Consider the following 26816-nt stretch of genomic DNA (forward strand, 5'->3'; position numbering starts at 1 on the left):
TGAGGCTGGTGGTTACCTTCCTGATTTTTTGTTTTAATCTGTTGCAGTATCTGTACAATGAGGTATTTCATCCACACTAGCTATTATACTGTCCCTTTTTCCTTCAATTCTTCCACCATGTTATAAATATTGTACGGATGTTGTAGCAGTAGTCAAATTGTGAATTCCAAAACGAAGAAAATTCTTTAATTCGTTTATGGTTTTGGCTGCCTCGGGTCTGCAGTCTCTATGTGGGCTTTCTTACCGCGGTGTGCGGGCTTCTCATTGTCCTGGCTTTACATGTTGTGGAGCACGGGTGTGCAGGCTGCTTCAGCAGTTGTGATATGCGCGCTTGGTTGCCCCATGGCATGTGAAATCTTCCTGGACCAGGGATCGAACTTATGTCCCTTACACTGGCAGGCAGATGCTTTACCACTGCTGGACCACTGGGAAACCCCAAAAGGAAGAAACTGTGGGTTTTATTTTATGTTATTTTTTAAGTTATTTTTTTATTGCAATAATGTTGCTTTGCAATATTGTATTAGATTCTACTGTATAGCAATGGATTAAGAGACTACCATACAGAGTGAAGTCAGAGAAAAACAAATGTCATATATTAACACCTATGTGTGGAATCTAGAAAAATGGTACAGATGATCATATATGGGTTTTATTTTTGATGGTGGGGAGGGAAGGATATCATCTTGATATATTAATTTGATGTATAAATGAATACTTATTGTTTTTAATAATAATATTTATTTGAAGTGTTCATGTAAAATATCTAGTTTGAAATGTCTACTGGGAATTTTGACTAAATAAACACAAGAGAGAATTCAGATATAGATATGATTTAAAAGGGGTTGACAAACAGCAACATATTTGTGGGAGAGGAAGTCATGGGAATCAGAGATTATTAGAAAACATTGATAGAGCAAAAATCAAAGATACCTGAAGGTAGAACCCTGGGAAATACCTACATTTAATGTATGTGTGAACCTGGAAAGATTTTAGCAAGAGTAAACTGCAGTCAAAAAATAAGACAATCAGAATTTTAAAGGCAGGTTCCAAGGTGATGGGAGTGGGTTGGCAAGAGTTTTAAGCAGAATGGTGGCGTTCTCAGTGTTAAAGGTTGATTAGAACTGAGAGTAAGTCATGTGGCTTCTCAGGTGGCTCAGTGGTAAAGAATCACCTGCTAATGCAGGAGATGAGGGTTTGATCTCTGGGTCAGGAAAATCCCCTGGAGGAGGAAATAGCAACTCACTCCAGTATTCCTGCCTGGAAAATTGCAAAGACAGAGGAGCCTGGCAAGCTACAGTCCATAGCGTCGCAGAGAGACTATCTGATATGACTGAGCACATACCATGCACACACACACGGGCTTTGACCAGTTTTTCAAGACTTTCTAGAGCCTCTTTCTGTAGAAATTTAGAGGATAGATATCAAATTACAGTGTTTGGGGAGGTGGAGAGAGGGGAAGTTGTTCAAGTGAATATTGTTGTTGTTGTTCAGTCCCTAAGTCATGTTTGACTCTGTGACCCCATGAACTGCAGCATGCCAACGCCAGACTTCTCTGTCCTTCACTACCTCCCTGAGTTTGCTCAAACTCATGTCCACTGAGTAGGTGATGCTATCTTACCATCTCATCCTCTGCCACCATCTTCTACTCCTCAAAGACTGTCCTCAATCTTTCTCAGCATTAGGGTCTTTTTCAGTGAGTCGGCCCTTTGTATTAGGTGGCCAAATTATTGGAACTTCAGCTTCAGCATCCATCCTTCCAATGAATATTCAGGGTTGATTTCCTTTAGGATCCACTGGTTTGATCTTCTTGCAGTCCAAGGGATTCTCAAGAGTCTTCTCCAGCATTGCTATTTGAAGGCATCTATTCTGCGGTGCTCACCTAGCAGCCTCCTATTTTAAATTTAGGGTTCAACTGAGATTTTTCTTCCTCCAGAAGACGTTTCCTTATCTCTTCAAATCTGGACTTGCTTCCCTGGTGTCTCATACAGTAAAGAGTCTGCCTGCAGTGTGAGAAACCTGGGTTCGATCACTGGGTTAGGAAGATCCCATGGAAGAAATGGCATCCCACTCCAGCATCCTTGCCTGAAAAATCCTATGCTGGAGGATCTGGCAGGTTGCAGTCCATTGGGGTCACAAAGAGTCAGACAGGACTGAGTGACTTCACTTTCACTTGTTTCTGTGGTGTACTGTTCTTAGTTCAACAGAGCTCTTACTCTATATTGATTTTTAACTGTTTCCATGTGTATTTCCCCAAGAACAGAGGAACATATGTAGGAGACTTGGTTGCTAACTACTGCCAGGAATCTGGTAGACTTTCAACAGCATTCACTTACTGAGTGAATACCTGAAACTACCAAATCGAAAGCATCAATTCTTCAGCACTCAGCCTTCTTTATGGTCCAACTGTCACATCCATCCATGACTCCTGGAAAAGCCACAGCTATGACTTGACAGACTTCTGTTGGCAAAGTGATGTCTCTGCTTTTTAATATGCTTGTCTAGGTTTTCTTTATCATAGCTTTTTTTCCAGGGAACAAGTATCTTTTAATTTCGTGTCTGCTGTCACTGTTTGCAGTGATTTTGGAGCCCAAGAACTTAAAGTCTGTCACGGTTTCCATTGTTTCCCCATCTATTTGCCATGAAGTGATGGGCCCGGATGCCATGATCTTAGATTTTTGAATGCTGAATTTTAAACCAACTTTTTCATTCTTACCTGCCTCCTGAGAAGCATGTATGCAGGACCAGAAGAAACAGTTAGAACTAGACATGAAACATGGACTGGTTCAAAATCAGGAAAGGAGTAGAAGGCTGTATATTGTCACCCTGCTTATTTAACTTATATGAATAGTACAGCATGCAAAATGTCAAGCTGGAAAACTCACACTGGACTCAAGATTGAAGGGAGAAATATCAGTAACACCAGATATGCAGATGTTACCACTCTAATGGCAGAAAGCAAAGAGGAACTAAACAGCCTCTTGATGAGGGTGAAAAAGGAGAATGAAAAAGCTGAGAGTATTGAGTAGAGTTCCTTGTGCTATTAATATATTAGTAGGTCCTTATTAGTTATCTATTTTATAAATAATAGTGTGTATATGTCACTCCCAATCTTCCAATTTATCCCTACCTCCCCCTTATCCTCTGGAAATCATAAATTTTTTTCTGCATCTGTAACTCTATTTGTGTTTTATAGATAAGTACATTTATAACCCCCCCATTTTTTAAAGATTCCACATATAAGCAATGTCATATGATATTTATCTTTCTCTGTCTGCCTTATTTCACTCAGTATGACAATCTCTAGGTCCATCCATGTTCCTACAAATGGCATTATTTTGTCCTTTTTATGCCTGAATTTTATCTTTTTTATTGTTAAAAATAAGCTGTAGTTGATATAGCTTGTTTTGTTAAACAAAAGTTTTTTATATGAGAAAATAAAAGCTAAACATAATTAAGTTAAACATATAAAATCATGTTCATGGGACTTCTTTCATAGACCATTTGGTTGGGAATCTGCCCTACAGTGACAGGGATGTGGGTTTGACCCCTGGTCAGGGAGCTAAGATCCCACATGCAGTGGAGCAGCTGGGCATGTGGGCAGCAACTCCAGAGGCCCCCCCGCCCTGCAGCTAGAGAGACGGTGTGCCACAGAGAAAGATCCCATGTGCCATGACTAAGACCTGATCCAGTCAAACAAACAAATATTTAAAATCATGTTCTTTACTCAATAAGTCCCTAAATTGTTATCATTAGTGTGTGTCCTTGTTTACCAAGGTGAGGCAGTATCTTCTGGGGACATATATTGATTTTTGTCTGTCCAGATACATGAAACACTTAAAATAGCACTCAGGAAATGTTGATCCCATTATTTTGCTTGGTTCTGGTAGAACTATTAATGAAAATGCCATTTCTTCATCTCTTTCACATCCCTTCTCCCCTCAAACCAAAACTGAGCAGAAAATAGTTCTCTTACATCCTTGATGGAAGTGCATCAGCAAAGTCACTCATTTTTTCCCTGGATTACTATTTAGATGCTGAGACCAAACAGGCAGTGTTTTCATTGGATTAGATAAATGGGAATGTTAGAAATCTATTCTTGATTATGGTCATACTTGGAATGAAAGAAGGATCAATAATAGATTAACCTCAGAGACAGATAGAGTGATGAAAAGAGCATTATTTCTATGCTTACAATTAAAAGAGTCCAAACCAAGTTCATGACTTTTCTTGAACCTGTTAGAGGGATGAGTTTGCAGAACAATGAACTGAAATCTAAGGAGAGACAGGTGCCTAGAGGTGATTATAAGATACAAGGGTTTGTCTACTGGGAGCAGGTGCAAGCAGGCACTGGTAGGAATTAAGCTTAGTGAATTGGTCAAGGCCACAGGCAGGCTGGTAGAGAATGAAGGCCACAGGTAACAGAGTGAGTTCTATTCATGGTTTTCTATATGGTGAAAGTGCTTAGAAAGCTCCCTTTGCATTGGGTGGCCTGAGGGCAGAGAAGAGTGTCAGCTGGGAAGGAGGAGAGGCCTGGAACTCTGTCCCTGTATACTTTATGGGGCAAAAGCCTTCATCTGCAGGGAGATACGAAGAAACCACCAGAAGGATAAAAGCTGCTGTTGCCCTTATGTTACTGAATAAAACTCAACTAGGAAAACAGAATAGGGAAAACTCTCTACCCCTCTGTTAGGGGAAGGAATGTATGCCTGAATTATAGTTCAGAGGGGCCACATCTCTGAGCCCTGTGGGTACAGTATCCACCTATGACTGAAGTCAAATCAGGACAAGAATGCTGTCGTCCCTTCTCCTCTACCATCAAGTAAGAAGTGGCAGTGATTTCAGTGCCAGAGGGTTATCATCAATGCAGACAGACCCTCTCTGAGACACACTGGCAAACAGAAAAAATCCTCCATCCATGTGGGAAGGGGCGGGAATCTGTGCAGAACTACAGCTAGGATGAGGGAAGGGGCTCTGAGAAGGCACTTCTCTAAGACCCAGGGGTACAGTGTCTACCTAAGACCTATTTGTACTTATTTATATGCAAGATCAGATGCTTTTAACTGTGATATAGAAATTATAAACATGGGTAAAATGAAAAGGCTAGAAATACAGAATACACTAACAGAGATGCAGGATGTCTTTGACAAGATAATCAATAAACTTGAAACAGTCATGGAGAGAATCACTGAAACTGAAGGTAAATCAATAAAAGTTACCCAAACTGAAACAGAGGAGAAAAAAGAGTGGAAAAAAACATGGAAGAAAACATCCAATATTGTGGAATGGTATGGAGCAGTGTAACAATTATGTAGTTGGGATCCACAAGTCCATGAAGTTCAGAGAGCACCTTGCTGGATAAATCCGCATCCTGCTAAAACCAAGAAAAACAAGCCCACCCAAGCATAGAATATTCAGACTGTTCAAAACAAGAGGCTGAAATACTGAAGACTGAGAGGGGGAGAGACACATTACATACAAAGGAACAAAGACAAGTATTAAAGCTGCCTTTTTCTCAGAAGCTATTCAAGGCAGAAGACGGTAGTTAGTGACTTTAAAGTGCTGAATGAAAAAAATTTCAACCTTGAGTTCAATGCCTAGCAAAATACCTTTCAAAACTGAAGTGTTGAAGTTTTTCTTAGACAAGTAAAACCAGAATTTATTGCCAACAGATTTACTCTACAAGATTGTTACAGGAAGTTTTTCAGGTATAAGGAGAATAAGACAGAATGTTGGTTTGATACAAACAAATGAAGAGCTCTAGACATGGAATTAAGTGAGTTAAACTAAATTTTTGTTTTGATTTCTTTGAAAGATAACTAACAGCCTAAAACAGAAAGTATCAATAGTTTCAAACTCCTGTGGGTCTATAGTGTATGTAAAAATAAAACAGACAACAACAAAAGCACAGAAGTTAGGAGAAAGGAATTTTAGAGTATACAGTTTAACTTCCTTAGAGAACATGTGGAGCAATATGTGTGTTAGTTGCTCAGTTATGTCTGACTTTTTGTGATCCCATGGACTGTAGCCCTCCAGGCTCCTCTGTCAATGGAATTTCCCAGGCAAGAATACTGGAATGGGTTGCTGTTCCCTTCTCCAAGGTATCTTCTCAACCCAGGGATCGAACCCAGGTCTCCCATATAGCAGGCAGATTCTTTACTGATTGAGCTACCTGGGAAGCCCTGTGGAGCAGTATTATATTTGAAGGCTGACACTGATTAATTAAAGGTGTAGAGTATAAACTGTAGGGTAGCCACTATTTTTTAAACAAGTTATAAAGAATAAAGTAATGTGGAGATAATAAAAGTGCTCAAAGAAGATTAGAGTTAGGTATTAGCATATTTTATGACCATTGAGAACAGAATGTTTTTATCCGAGTGCAAATAATGTGATGTACAGAGTGAACTGTATGTATAATACTGTAGGGGAGGAAATAAATTTTTTTCCCTAATCTTCTAGATTCTCAGCTGTGACTTAATTAGAAAATACAGGTTAACAAGATAAAATGCCTGCAAATTCATGTTTTACATACCATAGGAACCTTTACAAGAAAATAAAGGAGCTGTCAAACTTGAGCAGTTTTAGGCCAGGTCTGATGAAGGGTGGAAGGTCATGGAAAAATGTGGATAGGACAAAGTGGTATGAGCTAAGAATTACAAGCTGGGGGAAATTTAGCATGGCCTGCTTGTTAAGATTTCTCTGTGTCCTTCTGACTTTAAAGATAAGTATGCACGTTTCCTCAAGATTATAGTGACGATACCGCTCACTTGAGGGTGTTATCACTGTTCAGGAGAAGGTCCTTCCTGTACCGGCTGTTTCTCAGATACAATATCCTATATGCCAAGGTGCCATATGTAGGGGTAGTGTCCTGAATCCCAGCAATACTCTTTTGTTAATATTAGTGGTGAATGTGTCTTGAGTAAGCTATGGATTTAGGACAAATTTTAAGGTGATGGGCAACTTGAACATGTTTGATGACTGAAATAAAGCAACCAGTGTAGAGGGGGAGATTGGATGTGCAAGAAATGGGTTGATACATGTGAACAAGGAGACTTGTGCAGGTATGCTAGCCTTGTAAAAGCAGAAAGGATAATTATTCCTTAGAGATGAGATGAAAAGGAACACAAGTCACAAAATGAGGTATTTTGAAGCAGAGGAGAAATTTGAGGATTCTCATGCCCTTGGTTTTCTGAGTCTTTTCACTAAAGGGTAAGGTTAGAAGTTTAGGAAAGTGGGAAAAGTTTAAATAAGTGTCTGTGTTCAAGGTTTTTTTCTCATGCACCAGTGATGCATCAGATAATGTTCAGTGAGAATGGATAGCATGAATTTGTAGTGAAATGTCATATCCTGTTTGCTTTCTTAAAAATTTAACTGGTTTGTAGTTGTTGGTAACATCCACTTTTTGTTGTCTAGTACTTAATGGATGATAAAGATATTTTTAATCTTTTTGGATCATTAGCTGTAATTTTATATTTAGACAATTTTAGTGCTCATGTGAATTATCCTGCTACTGAGATGTATTAAAATTTCAATGCTAAATGTACCAATATTGCCTGTCTTTTAGTATTAGCCATTCTGGTGAATGTGAAATGATATTGCATTATTGTTTTAATTTATACTTTTCTGATAACTAATATATTGAGCAACTTTTAATATGCTTGCTTTAATATGCATATCTTTCTGTGACATGTCTGATCAAATCTTTTGCACATTTTTAAAAAAATTCAGTTATCAGTTATCTTACTATTGAGTTGTAAGTGTTCTTTATTGTTTTCCCCATTGAATTACTTTGGCTCCTTTGTAGAAAATTAGTTGACCATATATTTAATGAACTCACTACTATGCTGTTCAGTAGATCTGTATGTCTACTGGTATGTTAAAATAACTTCTTGCTTATTGTAATTTTGCAGTGAGTCTTTAAATCTGATAATCTAAAGTTCTCTAAGTTTTTTCTTCTCAAATATTGTTTTGGGTAATATCGGACCTTCCATAGAAATTTTAGAATCAGTTGCTGTCAGTTTCCACACAAAAAAACTTACTGGAATTTTGATTGGGATTACATTGAAACTTGAGATCAATTTGGGAAGAATCGAAATATTAATATTAGTTTTACTGACCTATACATAGAGTATCTTTGAAGTTTTAGGTCTTTTAAAATATATCTCTGTAATCTTTTTGAATTTACCTCTCTTTTCTGATGTGATTTTAAATGATATTGTTATTCTGTGACCTTGCTAAGCTAAGTTACTCATTTTAATAACCTCAATTATAGTTCCCTTAGCTTTTAATGGGCACCCTGGTAGCTCAGATGGTAAAGAATCAGCCTGCAATGTGGGAGACCAGTGTTTGATCCCTGGGTTGGGAAGATTCCCTGGAGAAGGGAATGACTACACACTCCAGTATTCTTGCCTGGAGAATTCTATGAAGAGAGGAGCCTGGCAAGCTACAGTTGGGGTCGCAAAGAGATACAGCTAAGTGACTAACACTTAGCTTTTTATATGTAAACAATTATCTTTTCTACAAATAAGGACAGGTTGACTTTTCCTTTTCAGTCTGTATGTATTTTATTTATTATTTATTTTTGCCTTTCAGATGTGACCAGGGTTGCCAGTAAATGTTGATTAGGCAGAATAGACTTTGCCTTGCCCCTATGTTAGTGGAAAAACATTCATACCATTAGATATGATGTTAGCAGAGAGCTTTTCATAGATGTCCTTTATCAGATTGAGAAAGTTTCCTTCTTATCTTACTTGTTAAGTAATTGTATGGTTGTTTTGGTATCCTAAATGACATGAAGCCTGCACATCAGATTCTTTTTGACAAGCTGGTCAATGCAATGTCACATTTCTTACTTGACTATAAACTCAGAATTTAAAAAACAAAACTGATGCTAAGGCCTTGTACTAGTAGAACAGACTTTAGAAATAACCTATTCAAAACTTTGTTTAGAGAGATATTGAGTTCCTATTGGTATACATTGGTAAGCAATGCATACCCAGTACTCTTAATTTTAAATTTCTTGAATTATTATATTCCCCCCTTAGGGGAAAATTTTGTTTTCAAGAATTCAGTTCTTTAGGAATTTTTTTTTTTCCTGAAATGAGTTGCTAAGCATGCTGCTACTGCTGCTAAGTCGCTTCAGTCGTGTCCTACTCTTTGCGACCCCATAGATGGCAGCCCATCAGGCTCTGCCTGGATTCTCCAGGCAAGAACACTGGAGTGGGCTGCCATTTCCTTCTCCATAGGAATTCCTAAATTTGGTAATTGCCAATTTCATTCTTCTACTTAAAACCAAAAAATAAATAGGTAAATAAAAGTATTTCTGAGTTTGTGATTCGATTCCATGGCTATAATGGAAAAAGTCGTTATTGAATCTGGTATGTAAGACTTTCCTCTTCAACAATTTTAAGCTGCGATTTGTAGAATTAATAAACTCAGGGAAATGGTAAAGTGCAGTTCTTAAAGTAGTCTTCAGCAAAACCACTCTGTCAATTTCTTTAGAAATCAATGAATCTCTAGAGCAACCTGAGATAATCTTGTGAAATTTGGGTGCAAATAATTCTCACTTTTGTACATCTAGTCAATACCCCACATGATTCAGAAAGAAAGTTTTAAAGGTCATTTGAATCCACGTTTACACGAACTCTTGAATCTTTCTATGGAGATTTTATGTGTGTGTGCTAGGTCACACAGTCATGTCCAACTCTTTGCGACACCATGGATGGTAGCCCACCAGGCTCCTCTGTCCATGAGGATTCTCCAGGCAGGAATACTGAAGTGGGTTGCCATGTCCTCCTCCAGCATGGGATTTTAGATATAGTCAAATAAGAGTTGGCTTCTGGAAAAAGACTTCCTTGTTTTAGGCCAGTCCAACTCTAGCTGGGAAATAAGGTCTGCTAACAAAAGGAAGGACATTTTCATATTCTATGAATGGTGATAGCGATAGTTATTTTCCTACGGTCACTTCCCACCTAACTCAGAAGAAAAACATTTTTTACAAAGGTCTCCCAGCACCTGGATGCTCAGGCCTTCTACTCCCTCTCTGCCTTGTCTTCGAATCCTTTGTTCCTTGCTCACTCAAGGACGGCCACACTCACCTCACTTGTCTTGAGCTTCTGCCTTCTGTTTCCTTTGCCTGGGGCATTTATCCCCTAGATATCTGTTTGACTTAGTCTTAACTCCCTTCAGGTCTCTAAGTGTTAGCTTATCAAACAGGCCTTTCTTGACCACTTACATAAAGCAGCCACTTCCCTCAACAGTTATTATTGCTTATTCCCCTTAACCTGTTTTTCTTCTTAAGACTTAATGTGCTATAGGATTTATGATCCAATGGGACTTTTACATATTTCTCTCTCAAAATGCAATCTTTGATACATATAAGAGATGATAGATGTAAAGTTTAAATATTAATATATATAAACATTAAGAGCATGATGATATAATGAAAACTGAGCCAATAATGACTCAAGGATATAGAAACTTGTTTCAACTTAATCTCTTCAATCCCATCCCCCCACCTTTCTGTTAAAGGAGCAGACTTTTATTTACAACTTTTTTACAGTTTTGTACTTTTTTAATAGTTGTGTTCCATGCATGTCCTTACACAGACATATTTGTGCCTAAAAATTCATTATTTCATTTTTGAACCTTATAAGACAGTGTATTATGTTTGATATTCTAGGATGTATTTCATTCCACTTTATTTTTCTAAGATTTTTCGTGTTGCTGATTTAGCTAATATTTCATCATGTGAATCTAACACAGTTTCAGGGGTTGTGGCTATTACAGATACTGTTACTGTGGACATTTGTGTGTCTGTCTCCTGGAATGTCTGGGAAAGAGTTTCTCTTGGGTATATGTTAATACTTAGGAAAATAATTGTGTCAAGCTGTCTTCAGTAACTACTAGTCTACTCCATCACCAGAAGTAGGTAATATCTACATCCTTTTATTCACCCCAGTACTAGGTATTTTGAGGTGCCTTCATATTTACCAATCTGCTGGGTTAAAAATGGTATCTCACTGCAGTATTAATTTGCACTTGTGATAACTAATGAGATTGAACATCCTTTCGCACGTCTGTGGGCCATCCCTGCTGTTTTAATTGGAGGGACAACAGTGAGAGATGTGGCTGAAGCCCAGTGAGGGAGACGCAGAGTGTGGGTACGATGTGGGTAGGGTCAGTGGGGTAGTGGACACTGGGTAACGCCGAGCCTCGTGAGGGAGCTACGGTCATGATGAGATCAGTTTGGGGCCGTGTGACTTACAGAGAATCGACAAGGGGTTGAAGACTTGAAGCAAGTTAGAAACAATTGCAGTAGGCTGATGTATTGCTCAAAAATGGTAGCGAGTTTGTAGAAGCAGTTATTATTGATCATTTTCCTTGTTTGCTTTAATTTTTCTGTAAATAAGAAGTTCTATAAGAGTAACTTTTTTTTTTCTATGAAAGCTATGTATTCACTTATTTTTTTCTAAAAATCATACTTTGAAGTTCTAAAAGTTTATTTTTTTTTCACAGATTCACTAGCAGTTTCATAGCAAAATTCTTAAAATGTGTTATATTTATTCTTAAAATGTAATGTTGGCTTTTCTGTTGCCAAAGATTGAGGATTAATTGCTAGTGTAATAATTTTAGCAACGTTGCGTTGAATGGCTTTTATGAACTCAGCAGCTGTGGTTACTCAGACTCAGCAGCTGCAGTTATCCTGACTCAAATGGTTTTGCATCAGTTATTAGAGAAGTCACAAGTTTCTGGTAAATTCATTTTTTGAAGTCAGGAAGCTTAAGATAATCTTTTCTTGGAGATATCCTTCTATTTGAATATATTAGCTCACATTTCAGGAACATTTATGATTTACAGCTTTGCCAGTAGCACCACTGGCAAAAAGAGGTAATACAGATGTACTTTTTTCCAGCGTGTAAATGTAACCTTCTGGCTTCTAACTGTAAGCAAATCTCAGTTTGAATACTTGTAACATTTTGAGTTTTATGACCATAGCAAGACAGAAACAAGTGGATTGGAAGACTTTATCAGTCTGCTTAATTTTGTAGCATACACATTGATTTTGAATTTATTACTTTTGAGTGTTTATAATGAAATACTATGGTCACTAATATTGTACACTTCATTTTTTACTTCTATAATTGATCGTTTAGTTTAAAAAACAGAAATGTCTCTTAGTTTGAAACACTGGCAATTAAAGGAAAAGAATTAAACATTATTTCATCTTTCCTTTGTGAGTTATATTTTATGGCAATGAAAGAAAAGTTGATAGAAGAAAATTTTTCTTGATTGAATAATTCTGCATAATAAATACAAGAGGAATGAAGAAGTTGAAAAGTCACTATTTTATAAACCCTAATAACTGATTCAGAAAATTATTATCAAAGGTTGAAACCATTCGATGGAAAATTGATGGGGAAATGTGCACGAGGGATCGGCTCTCACCATGTGTCCCCGGCGGTCAGCCTTTGCATCACAGGAGGAGATCCTCGGACCCTGTGCCTCCTGATGTGATGCACTGTGAAGAGCGCTTTCCACAAATACTCTTCCAGCAAAGTGAACCTGAGCTTAGTCAAGTCTTTAGAAATAATTTCTACCTAACAGAAAGCACAGAGGGTAAAGGAACAATATAAACGAGACTGTTCATTCCAGAATGTGGGACATCATGCAGGATAACTCAGTTTTATCAACAGTTCAGGACATGCAAAAGAGGAAGGGCAGACTCCTCTGCATTAAAGAGACTCAAAATCCAGAACAACTGCATACCTTTCCCTGGATACTGAGTTGAACAATCCACTTTAAACAACTTTTGAGACCAATCAGGGAAATTTAAATATGGGCTGTGTATGATATACACCCATGATTTTTTATTAACGTTTTACGTGAGATAATAGTGTTGTGGTTATGTTTTTTTTTTTTTTTTTTTTTTGAGCTGCGTATTACTAATAAGAGAAGTAAATAACATGCCCTGGGTCTTGCTTTCTGTCTCTGCCGGGTCTTCGTTGCTGCATGCGGGCGTTTGCCTCAGCTGTGGGAGCCAGGCCTCTTGTGGCTGTGGATCACGCCTCTGGAGTGAGCAGCCGTCAGCGGATGTGACACGCGGGCTCAGTGCTCCTGCCTCTTGCGCTTAGCCGCTCTGTGGCAGGTGGAATCCTCCTGGATCAGGGGTGGAACATGTGTCTTCCGCATTGACAGGCAGATTCCGTACCACCAGGGAAGTCCTTGAGTTTGTTTGAAAACACTTAAGGAATAAGGCCAAAGTAACAGAAAATAAATTAGAGATGAGGGAAGCAAGTTCAGGAACATCTTGACCATAGTTAAATCTGGATAGGTATCTTTAAAAATATTCTTAGTTAAAATCAGCTTTTGTATATCTTTGAAAATGTCCACAGTACAATTATTTGTACAAAGTTACAATAAATGTGATGGATATTTATGGGTCTTCTTGACCCTGTCACCCAATTAAAAAGGAGAAAACTTTCAGTACTTACCTCCAAAAAATTCTTGGCGGTAGGCAGCAGGTCACTCCATGGTAGATGTTGGAAAAAGCAAATATTCTGAACCCACTTCTCAGTTGGAGCACAGGCATGGCAGGCACCAGCAGCAGCCTGTGAGCACATATCTAGTGAAGCAAGGAGGCAGGGGCACTTGAGGCAAGCTCTGGTTCCTGAGCCAAGGCCAGAGAGGGGAATGAGAAAAGTCACATCCTCTGTTTGCACCAGAAGAGTTAGCTTTTCCTCACTTACTCTGTCTAAAATAACCCATGTTTTCACAGGCCCTAAATGCCCACTTTTCTGCTTTCCTGTTTATTCTGTGACTTCCCAAACATTATTTAAATGATTATCATGGTTCAGGTTTGATTCAGTTCAGTTCAGTTCAGTCGCTCAGTCATGTCCAACTCTTTGCAACTCCATGGACTGCAGCATGCCAGTCTCCCTGTCCATCACCAACTCCCAGAGTCTACTCAAACTCATGTCCATTGAGTCGGTGATGCCCTCCAACCATCTCATCCTCTGTCGTCCCCTTCTCCTCCCGCCTTCAAACTTTCCCAGCATCAGGGTCTTTTCTAATGAGTCAGTTCTTCACATCAGGTGGCCAAAGTATTGGAATTTCAGCTTCAGCATCAGTCCTTTCAAAGAATATTCAGGACTGATCTCCCTTAGGATGGACTGGTTGTATCTCCTTGCTGCCCAAGGGACTTTCAAGAGTCTTCTCCAACACCACAGTTCAAAAGCATCAATTCTTCGGTGCTCAGCTTTCTTTATACTCCAACTATCACATCCATACATGGCCACTGGAAAAACCATAGCCTCGACTAGATGGACCTTTGTTGGTAAAGTAATGTCTCTGCTTTTTAATATGCCATCTAGGTTGGTCATAGCTTTTCTTCCAAGGAGCAAGTGTCTTTTAATTTCATGACTTAAGTCACCATCTGCCATGATTTTGGAGCCCCCCAAAATAATCAACCACTGTTTCCATTGTTTTCCCATCTATTTGCCATGAAGTGATGGGACCGGATGCCATGATCGTAGTTTTCTGAATGTTGAGATTTAAGACAACTGTTTCACTATCCTCTCTCACTTTCGTCAAGAGGCTCTTTAGTTCTTCTCGCTTTCTGCCATAACAGTGGTTTCATCTGCATATATGAGGTTGTTGATATTTCTCCCTGCAATCTTGATTTCAGCTGGTGCTTCATCCAGTCCAGCATTTCTCATGATGTACTCTGCATATAAGTTAAATAAGCAGGGTGACAATGTACATCCTTGAGGTACTCCTTTCCCGGTTTGGAACCAGTCTGTTGTTCCATGTCCAGTTCTAACTGTTGCTTCTTGACCTACATACAGATTTCTCAGAAGACAGGTCAGGTGGTCTGGTATTCCCATCTCTCTAAAAATTTTCCACAGTCTGTTGTGATCCACACAAAGACTTTGCCAAAGTCAGTAAAGCAGAAGTAGATGTTTTTCTGGAACTCTCTTGCTTTTTTGATGATCCAGTGGATGTCGACAATTTGATCTCTGGTTTCTCTGCCTTTTCTAAATCCAGCTTGACCATCTGGAAGTTCAGGTTAACATACTTTTGGAGCCTGGCTTGAAGAATTTGGAGCATATCTTTGCTAGTGTGTGAGATGAGTGCAATTGTATGGTAGTTTGAGCAGTCTTTGGCACTGCCTTTCTTTGGGATTGGACTGAAAACTGACCTTTTCCAGTCCTGTGGCCACTGTCGAGCTTTCCAAATTTTCTGGCATGTTGAGTGCAGCACTTTGACAGCATCATCTTTTAGGATTTTAAATATCTCAGCTGGAATTTCATCATCTCCACTAGCTTGGTTTGTAGTGATGCTTCCTAGGGCCCACTTGACCTTTCATTCTAGGATGTCTGGCTCTAGGTGAGTGAACACACCATTATGGTTATCTGGGTCATGAAGATCTTTTTTGGATTATTGTTCTGTGTATTCTTGATACCTCTTCTTAATATCTTCTGCTTCTGTTAGGTCCATACCATTTCTGTCCTTTAATGTGTCCATCTTTGCATAAAATGTTCCCTTGGCATCTCTTAAGTTTATTGAAGAGATTTCGTCTTTCCCATTCTATTGTTTTCCTCTCTTTCTTTGCACTGATCACTGAGGAAGGCTTTCTTATCTCTCCTTGATGTTCCTTGGAACTCTGTACTCATGTCTGTATCTTTCTTTTTCTCCTTTGCCTTTTGTGTCTTGTCCTTTCTCAGCTATTTGTAAGGCCTCCTCAGACAACCATTTTGCCTTTTTGCCTTTCTTTTTCTTGGAAATGGTCTTGATCACTGCCTCCTGTACAATGTCAGGAACCTGGGTCTCTAGTTCTTCAGGCACTCTGTCTCTCAGATCTAATTCATTGAATCTATTTGTCACTTCCATTGTATAATCAAGGGATTTGATTTAGGTCATACCTGAATGGTCTAATGGTTTTCCCCACTTTCTTCAATTTAAGTCTGAATTTGGCAATAAGGAGTTCATGATCTGAGCCACAGTCAGCTCCCAGTCTTGTTTTTGCTGACTGTATAGAGCTTCTCCATCTTTGGCTGCAAAGAATATAATCAGTCTGATTTTGGTATTGACCATCGGGTGATGTCCATGTGTAGAGTCTTCTCTTGTGTTGTTTGAAGAGGGTGTTTAATTCATGGTGGTTAATTTAATAAACTGCACATATTTGTTTTTTATGATTTGATGAAGTTTGGCATATGATACATTGTGAGAGCATCACAATATAGCAAACATTTCCATCACCCCCAAAGTTTCCCCTCATACTTTATAAGTCCCTTCCTCTTCTCTCCCCTCCCCTATCCCAGGCAACTCTGATTTCTAGTTTGTCAGTTTGCATGAGGTTTGCATTTTCTAGAGTAAGATTTAAGATCATGGCATCCGGTCCCATCACTTCATGGCAGATAGGTGGGGAAACAGTGGAAACAGTGACTGATTTTATTTTGGGGGGCTCTAAAGTCACTGCAGATGGTGATTGCAGCAATGAAATTAAAAGATGCTTACTCCTTGGAAAGAAAGTATGACCAACCTAGACAGCATATTAAAAAGCAGACACATTACTTTGCCAACAAAGGTCCATCTAGTCAAGGCTATGGTTTTTCCAGTGGTCATGTATGGATGTGAGAGTTGGAGTATAAAGAAAGCTGAGCGCTGAAGAATTGATGCTTTTTTGAACTGTGGTGTTGGAGAAGACTCTGGAAAGTCCCTTGGACAGCAAGGAGATCCAACCGGTCTATCTTAAAGGAGATCAGTCCTGGGTGTTGATTGGAAGGACTGATGCTGAAGCTGAAACTCCAATACTTTGGCCACCTGATGCAAAGAACTGACTCATTGGAAAAGACCCTGATGCTGGGAAAGATTGAGGGCAGGAGGAGAAGGGGACGACAGAGGATGAGATGGTTGCATGGTATCATTGACTTGGTAGACATGGGTTTGGGTGGACTCCGGGTGTTGGTGATGGACAGGGAGGCCTGGTGTGCTGTGGTTCATGGGGTGGCAAAGAGTCGGACATGATTGAGCAGCTGAACTGAACTGAACTGAACTGAAGACTTAAGTACCCTTTTGGTTTTAGTTTCTTTCTCAGTCAACATTATTATTATAAGATTCATCTGTGTGATCCTATTGGGACTCTGGGTTTTTTAATTGATGATTAGTAGACCATTGATGGATGTACTACAGTTTGCTTATTCACTCACACCTTGAAGGACATTATATTGTTTCCAGTTTGAGGCTACTGACATTAAATTACTATGAACATTTGAACTTTTTATGTTTTGTATGAGCACATGCTTTTATTTTTTTTGGACAAATACTTAGGAGTGAATGGCTGGATCATATGACAGGTACATGTTTAATTTTTAATTAACTGCCAAACTGTTTTTAAATGTCACTTAATAAATTTTTCATAAAAAGTATATGAAAGCATTAGGAAACATGCAGTCTTTTATCTCTGTGTGTATAGGTATGTATATGTGATGTAAAGCATTCATATATTCAGTCTGTCTAAAAAATAACAAAGTATAATTTTACTCCCAGCAAGACGCATTTTTAGAGCCACTAATTGTATGAAAATTTATGATCATACAAAAAATTATCACTCTACAAAACATCATAATTATATCTCCACAAGGCAGAGATGGTTCCACACATTTCATATAGTCTAATGATTAATTCCAAATTTGAGTTATTTAATATTAACCAGAGTGATACATAAAACATCAATATATATGATTTATACTGAAGTGTTCAGCCTATCACTCCAAATAATTTATACCTCAGTATTTGAAAACTCAGATTTTCACTAGTTTTAGTAAAGCTTAAACATCTTTTGATGAGAAATTCATTCTTAATTTGCCTGTTAAAATTGAAGAAGCTAGGAGTTCTCCTTATATTTATTTTCAGGCTTTAAATATCATATTGCTTAGAAATATGAGAGAAAAATGGTGATGTGAGTTGACATGGTAGATTGCCTGCACATTTCACTTTTGATCTTGAGTGCAATCTTATCTGTCAAATCACCAACATAAATTACAGTTTGGTCTTGAATGTGACCAGCATAAATATTATTATTGAGCACAAGAGGGGCATAGAAAAAGGATTCCCCACCCTTTATCTTGCGTATTTTAACATTAGAAGGATAAACCTCTGGATTTTCTCTTATATCTCACTCTAACAGCTTAGTTTACTGTTTTCCTTTTACAGTATGTAGCAAGATTTAATATAATTTCTTACATCCTGAATTTTTGGTAGCACAGTGAAATATGTTGTACCTGGCCAGGCACCCAGAGGGAAGATGACAATGTCAGGGAGTGAGTGAAGAGAGAATATGGGCTAAGTAAACTTTGATGGGCACCCAAATAGCTATTGAAAAAGGAAATATTAATAATACTTGAGCTGAAAAAAAATAATATTATTTAATGAATTTATATTTATTTCAAATACAAAGATATAACATATACATATAAAATATTATACATTATATGAAATGCATTATAAATTCTTTTTCTGTAAATTTTTGTTGGAGGAAAAGATGATTTAGCTATTTTTCTTTCCATTATTTATACATTTAATTGCTTTTAGCATGTTTTGGGATTACTAGATATTTTTGTGCAGATCAGTTCAGGTCAGTTGCTCATTCATGTCAGACACTTTGCGACCCCATGGACTGCAGCACACCAGGCTTCCCTGTTCATCACCAAATCCCAGGACTTGCTCAAACTCTTATCTGTCGAGTTGGTGATGCCATCCAAACATCTCATCCTCTGTCGTTCCCTTCTCCCGACTTCAATGTTTCCTCACATCAGGATCTTTTCCAGGGACTCAAATCTTCCCATCAGGGGACCAAAGTATTGGAGTTTTAGCTTCAACATCATTCCTTCCAATGAACACCCAGGACTGATCTCCTTTAGGATGGACTGGTTGGATCTCCTTGCAGTCCAAGGGACTCTCAAGAGTCTTCTCCAACACCACAGTTCAAAAGCATCAATTCTTCAGTGCTTGGCTTTCTTTATAGTCCAACTCTCACATCCATACATGACTACTGGAAAAACCATAGTGTTGACTAGACAGACCTTTATTGACAAAGTAATGTCTCTTCTTTTGAATATGCTTTCTAGGTTGGTCATAGCTTTTCTTCCAAGGAGCAAGTGTCTTTTAATTTCATCATGTGCAGTGGTTTTGGAGCCCCCCAAAATAAAGTCTCTTGCTGTTTCCATTGTTTCCCTGTCTGTTTGCCATGAAGTGATGGGACCGGATGCCATGATCTTAGTCATTTGAATGTTGAGTTTTAAGCCAACTCTTTCACTCTCCTCTTTCACTTTCATCAACAGACTCTTAATTCTTCTTTGCTTTCTGCCAAAAGGGTGATGTCATCTGAGTAACTGAGGTTGTTGATATTTCTCCTGGCAATCTTAATCCTAACTTGTATTTCATCCAGCCTGGCATTTCACAAGATATACTCTGCATGTAAGTTAAATAAGCAGGGTGACAATATACAGGCTTGATGTACTCCTTTCACAATTTGAAACCAGTCTGTTGTTCCATGTCCAGTTCTAACTGTTGCTTCTTAACCTGCATACAGATTTCTCAGGACGCAGGTTAAGGTGGTCTGGTATCCCGTGTCATTAAGAATTTCCATAGTTTATTTGATCCACACAGTCAAAGGCTTTGCCTAAGTCAATAAAGCAGAAGTAGATATTTTTCTGAAACTCTCTTTCTTTTTCTATGATCCAATGGATTTTGGCAATTTGATCTCTGGTTCCTCTGCCTTTTTGAAATCTGGCTTGAACATATGGAAGTCCACGGTTCACATACTGTTGAAGCCTGGCTTGGAGAATTTTGAGCACTACTTTTCTAGCATGTGAGATGAGTGCAATTGGGTAGTAGTTTGTGCATTCTTTGGCATTGCCTTTCTTTGGGATTGGAATGAAAACTGACCTTTTCCAGTCCTTTGACCACTGCTGAGTTTTCCAAATTTGCAGTCATGTTGAGTGCAGCACTTTCACAACATCATCTTTCAGGATTTGAAATAGCTCAACTGGAATTCCATCACTTCCACTAGCTTTGTTCATACTGATGCTTCCTAAGGCCCACTTGACTTCACATTCCAGGATGTCTGGCTCTAGGTAAGTGATCACAGCATCGTTGTTATGAATATCTTTTTCATACAGTTCTTCAGTGTATTTTTGCCACCTTTTCTTAATATCTTCTGCTTCTGCTAGATCCCTACCATTTCTGTCCTTTTTTGTGCCCATCTTTGCATGAAATGTTCCTTTGGTATCTCTAATTTTCTTGAAGAGATATCTAGTCTTTCCCATTCTATTGTTTTCCTCTATTTCTTTGCATTGATCACTGAGGAAGGCTTTCTTATCTCTCCCTGCTGTTCTTTAGAACTCTGCATTCAAATGGGTATATCTTTCCTTTTCTCCTTTGCCTTTAGCTTCTCTTCTTTTCTCAGCTATTTGTAAGGCCTCCTCAGACAGCCATTTTGCCTGCCTTTTTGCATTTCTTTTTCTTGGGGATGGTCTTGATCACTGCCTCCTGTACAATGTCACAAACCTCTCAGTCCATAGTTCTTCAGGCACTCTGTGTAGCAGATCTCATCCTTTGAATCTGTTTATCACTTCCACTTATAATCATAAAGGATTTGATATTGGTTACCCTGAATGGTCTAGTGATTTCCCCTACTTTCTTCAATTTAAGTCTGAATTTGGCAATAAGCAGTTCATGATCGGAGCCACAGTCAGCTCCTGGTCTTGTTTTTGCTGACTGTATAGAGCTTCTCCATCTTTGGATGCAAAGAATATAATCAGTCTGATTTCGGTATTGACCATCTGGTAATGTCCATGTATAGAGTCATCTCTTGTATTTTTGGAAAAGGGTGTTTGCTATGACCAGTGCGTTCTCTTAGAAAACTCTGTTACTCTTTGCCCTGCTTCATTCTGTGCTCCAAGGCCAAACTTGTCTGTTACTCCAGGTATCTCTTGACTTCTTTCTTTTGCATTCCAGTCCCCTATAATGAAAAGGACATCTTTTTTTGGTGTTAGTTCTAGAAGGTCTTGTACGTCTTCATAGAACTGTTCAACTTTTTCATTCAGCTTCATTACTGGTTGGGGCATAGACTTGGATTACTGTGATTTTAAATGGTTTGCCTTGGAAGCGAACAGAGACCATTCTGTCATTTTTGACATCGCACCCAGGTACTGTATTTTGGACTCTTTTGTTGACTGTGAGGGCTGCTCCATTTCTTCTAAGGGATTTTTGCCCACAGTAATAGATATAATGGTCATCTGAATTAAAATGTCCCTTCCTGTCCGTTGTAGTTCACTGATTCCTAAAATGTCAGTGTTCACTCTTGCCATCTCCTGTTTGACCACTTCCAATTTACCTTGCTGCATGGACCTAACCTTCCAGGTCCCTATGCAATACCGTTCTTTACTGCATCGGACTTTACTTCCATACCAGTCACATCCACAGCTGGGCATTGTTATCACTTTGGCTCCATCTCTTCATTCTTTTTGTAGTTACTTCTCCAGTCTTTCCCAGTATCATATTGGGCACCTACCCACCTGGGGAGTTCATCTTTGTATCATATCTTTTTTCCTTTCCATGCTGTTCATAGGGTTCTCAAGGCAAGAATACTGAAGTGGTTTGCCATTCCCTTCTCCAGTGGACCACATTTTGTCAGAACTCTCTGCCATGACTCTTCTCATCTTGGGTTACCCTACACAGCATGTCTAATTATAGTCCTTGTAAAATTTGAATTTTAAATACATTTTTGCCTTCTCTTATTTTATCTTGTAGCTATATATCATTCAGTCTAGTTAGAAGTCTCATAATTTTATTGTCTTTAGTTACTTTTTAAAAATCTGATCTCTATTATATCTGTTTCCTATGTTATTAATTTTTGCTCTTACTCTTTTCTTCCATCTACATTCTAAACTTTATAAGTTGTTATGTTTGACTTGGTTTTCAGCATTGCTTCTGTTTGAACATAAGTGGTTTCTGCTTTAATTTTCCTCTATGAATCTCATTCACTGTAGTTCTATCAGTTTTGATTTGTGGAATTTTCTTGATTGCAGTGTGTGGAGTGTAGTTTGAATTTTGATCACTGTATTTAGACAGATCACATTATCACCCAAAAGCCAAGGTAACAAACAGCAAGTGTCCCTGCTCTTTTCCTCTGCAAGGCAGTTTGTTTTCTAACTAGCCTGTTGGGTACTTTTATTGAAAGTTCTGGACTTCTGTTTTCTCTCTTTGAAAATTTGAACATTATGAACTCAGTGAGGGACATTTTACAAAGTAATTGACCAATGTTTTTCTAAAGTGTCAAGGTCAGAAGGAAAAAGAATGACTGTCACAGTTTTGGGTGAGACTGTGATAAATAACAGCTAAATGCACTGTGTTATTTTCCTGAGAGAATAATAGGAAATCTGTGGAAAAACTGGTAAAATTCGAACATGGTTTGTAGTAGATTAGTTAATAGTATTGTACAATGTTAATTTCCTTGTTTTGTTAATTATACTGTGATTATGTAAGATGTTACTATAGTTAGGGTTAAGTGTATAATTGGAATCTTCTGTACTATTTTTGCCACTTTTATATAAATCTAAAAATAGTTCACAATAAAAAGTAAACAAACCAACCAACCAAGCTGTAGGCCCCTTAGGCAGATACCCCAGGGCAAATGCTGGCTTCAGAGCCCACCCAGGCCTCTAGGTCTGCTCCGCCTCTTTGGCTCTACCATTTAACACTTTCCAAACTTAATTTTCCTTGCACTTCAGTGATAAATTTTAAAAGTTTTTTTTGTTGCTAATGTTGTTATTTATGCATAATTTTAAATTGCACTGTTATAAAATTTTCTCCAGGTATTTAATCTGCTGCCATATACTCCAAGACAAACATGTAACTTGCTTAATTTCTTTGACAATCCATTTTCTCACCTGTAATTTGAGAATAAGCATTCAATTTGTAAAGTCTATATTCTTTCTCATTTCAAGGAGGAATTTGCTGGAGGTGACTTACAGAAATAAAAATAATCTATTTGTGTAAAATCAATAGTTGAGGAAATCATAGAATTAGGAAAGGAAAACTAGGGAAACAGTTTATGCCAAAAGAAGACAAACAACAACTCATGCTTTCAGGTTCTATAAAGGTGTTGTTAGATTAGAAATTCTTCTGTGTGATTTACAACATCCAAAAGAAAGGAAAAATAAAATTGTAAGACTTAGCATGCTGCAACAAAGACACAGCTGCTCAGGAGCCTAAACCTAGGTGTTCCCTAGACGTCTCCCGTGGTTTGAAGTGAGCGCCATGGAGAGCAGTGGCGGCGCCTCCTGCCGGCCCCCACGGCGTTGACACTGCCCCAGAGCGTGCCAGGGGCATGGTGCGAGCTGTGCACTTAGCACGTGGAAGAAGTGATGTGCTTTTCATGGGAAATTTCATTCCCTTTGACACCCTTTTAAAGGACTGTCATTGAAAAAAGTATTTTTAATTGGTTTAAAACATGAGTAATGGAAAGATATTTTATCATCTGTTCTTTGTAAAAAGATAAATGTGTCAGATTTTATAAAAACAAAAGATGGGTTATCATTACCATCTTTCTAAATTCCATATATATGCATTAGTATACTGTATTGGTCTTTATCTTTCTGGCTTACTTCACTCTGTATAATGGGCTCCAGTTTCATCCATCTCATTAGAACTGATTCAAATGAATTCTTTTTAATGACTGAGTAATATTCCATGGTGTATATGTACCACAGCTTCCTTATCCGTTCTTCTGCTGATGGACATCTAGGTTGCTTCCATGTCCTGGCTATTATGAACAGTGCTGCGATGAACATTGGGGTGCACGTGTCTCTTTCAGATCTGGTTTCCTCGGTGTGTATGCCCAGAAGTGGTATTGCTGGGTCATATGGCAGTTCTATTTCCAGTGTTTGAAGGAATCTCCACACTGTTCTCCATAGCGGCTGTACTAGTTTGCATTCCCACCAACAGGGTAAGAGGGTTCCCTTTTCTCCACACCTTCTCCAGCATTTATTGCTTGTAGACTTTTGGATAGCAGCCATCCTGACTAGCGTGTAATGGTACCTCATTGTGGCTTTGATTTGCATTTCTCTGATAATGAGTGATGTCTCCCAATACGGTATACTAACGCATATATATGGAATTTAGAAGGATGGTAATGATAACCCTATATGCAAAACAGAAAAAGAGACACAGACGTACAGAACAGACTTTTGGACTCTGTGGGAGAAGGCGAAGGTAGGATGTTTAGAGAAAACAGCATCGAAACATGTATATTGTCTATAGTGAAACAGATCACCAGCCCAGGTTGGATGCATGAGACAAGTGCTCGGGGCTGGTGCACTGGGAAGACCCAGAGGGATGGGGTGGGGAGGGAGGTGGGAGGGGGGATCAGGATAGGGAATACATGTAAATCCATGGCTGATTCATGCCAGTGTATGGCAAAAACCACTACAATGTTGTAAAGGAATTAGCCTCCAACTAATAAAAATAAACGGGAAAAAAAAAGATGGTCCATTGTTACAAGTTATAGCCCCATCTGTATTATACAATATTTTTATTATGTATTTGAACTCCCTTTTTATTACTATTCATTAAAGATTGTATTATAATCGTGTTATTATGAAAAGCAGTGCTCATATGTTACTTTTCTGGGAAGAAAACCTTTTTGGGCTGGTAAACATTTTATTTTAAAATAGTTTTTAATATCAACTGTAAAAAACATCATGTGTAGAAAATATTTGAACCTTTTTTCCTTTAGACATCTCTTTGCATTCTTATTTTGTTTTCTGTCGTGTTTGACAAATTTTAAACACAAATAAGTGATAGCAGTTGTTACCAGAGTCAAAATAGCACTTCTTCTGACTACCAACTGGTGATGTTTTGTGGTTTAGCAGAGCTGATGAATTGGATGCTGTTGTAGGGTTCAGCTGGAGCAAATGAAAATAATTTATCAGAAAAACAAAGAAAATGAAACAATGAATCACCACAGTTTTTTCTAGATTAGAGAATCAATCAAAAACTCTAGAAGGAACTTGAGTTTAACAGCAGGATTCTGTGTTTATCAGTTAATTTGTGCATTTATTTTGAAAGATTTATGGTCCTTGTTTTATTGTGAACTTTAATAGTATAAGAACCCCCCAAATAGTAAATGTAGCCCAGTTTATTATAAAGGAAAAACAGCTTATATCTCTCAAAAAGTAAAACAGAAAAGATAGTTGATAACTGGCAAATGTTGATGTATAAAATATTAGCTTAGGAAAACATATTGTTTGGATTTGGGGATTTGTTTCTGTCAGATAAGCAATGAGCTAGCACAGTTTTAATATTCAGTTGAAATATTTAGGAAGACCCATCAAAAGATACTTAACTGATTTTTATACATCTACTCTAATATTCATAATATAATATATAGAATCCTCAGTGATATCCTGGATCATTCTTAGTAAATGATCAAGAAGACTTACTGATATTATTGAAATGGAAGCCATTATACACTATGTTGAAAAGAAAATGTGAGTGAATTGATTTTGATGAGAATGATGATGTGTGTGTGGGTTAATCGCTCAGTTGAGTCCAACTCTTTGTGACCCAATGGTCTGTCCATGGTATTCTCCAGGCAGGAATGCTGGAGTGAGCTGCCATTTTCTTCTCTAGAGTATGGTGACAGAGAAGCTGATAACTTGAAAGTTATAGAAGTGAAGTGAAGTGAAAGTTGCTCAGTCGCGTCTGACTCTCTGCAACCCCAGGGACTGTAGCCCACCAGACTCCTCGGTCCATGGAATTTTCCAGGCAAGAATACTAGAGTGTGTAGCCATTCCCTTCTCCAGGGAATCTTCCCCACCCAGGGATCAAACCCAGGTCTCCTGCACTGCAGGCAGATTCTTCGCTGTCTGAGCCATCAGACACTTTTCACAGAAGTGAAAGCCCTAAGTAGGAAAGAAGAATTTATTTTGCTTGATTTTTACTAATTGATCTATAACTTCTTTCATTTGAGTCTTATGTATGGAAGAAACATTGAGATGGCAACTTAAAATCAATATAGAATCCTGAAAACTTAGATTTATTGTAATGTGTACCAACAGTTACTTAAAATTGTTTTACTATTTCATAGTTTGCTATACTATTTACTGGGCTTCCCTGGTGACTCAGATGGTGAAGAGTATACCTGTGATGCAGGAGACCCTGGTTCCATCCCTGGGTTGGAAAGATCCCCTAGAGAAGGGAATGACTACCCTCTGCGGTATTGTTGCCTGGAGAATTCCATGGACAGAGGACTCCATGGGGTCGTGAAAAGTAGGACACAACTGAGCAACTAACACTTTCACTTCACTTTCATGCTATTTACTATCTTTTCTGTCATTTCATCTTTCCAAAAAATTATATCAGCATTTTGAGGTTATATGATTTAAATCATTCCAATTGAAAAATATTTCAGAAGTGAGCAAATAGGTTATTAAGACTGGATCTAACTGAAGAAGTAGCTTTTCAAGTGTAGAGTCATTATAATATGTACATAAATATATACATATATATACACACACACACAGTCTTTATAACCTAAATATGGCTGTTTTTGTATCCTACTGAATGGTCATGTTCATTTATTGCTTTTTATTTTCTTCATTCAGGTTATTTCACAGTTGAAGATCTTAGGCAGATCCGTAACAGCTGGTTGCAAATTTGATAGAGAAATCTGGTCTAATGAACTTTCTCCTGTCCTCAATCTCTGGAAGAAATTAAATCAGGTTAGTAGTAGAATATTCTTCCTCTGTTTT

General features: G+C 38.2%; 1 protein-coding gene across 1 annotated transcript in view; it reads left to right on the forward strand.

Moving 5' to 3' along the window:
• DYNC2H1 (dynein cytoplasmic 2 heavy chain 1) overlaps nt 1-26816 on the forward strand; it is a 396980-nt gene that overhangs the window by 266445 nt on the left and 103719 nt on the right. Inside the window, exon 83 of the mRNA XM_065944250.1 lies at nt 26670-26786. Coding sequence (XP_065800322.1) covers nt 26670-26786 — 117 coding nt within the window. The remainder of the gene's footprint in view (nt 1-26669; nt 26787-26816) is intronic.

This window comes from Muntiacus reevesi, chromosome 9, assembly GCF_963930625.1.
Source record: "Muntiacus reevesi chromosome 9, mMunRee1.1, whole genome shotgun sequence".
NCBI lineage: Eukaryota > Metazoa > Chordata > Mammalia > Artiodactyla > Cervidae > Muntiacus > Muntiacus reevesi.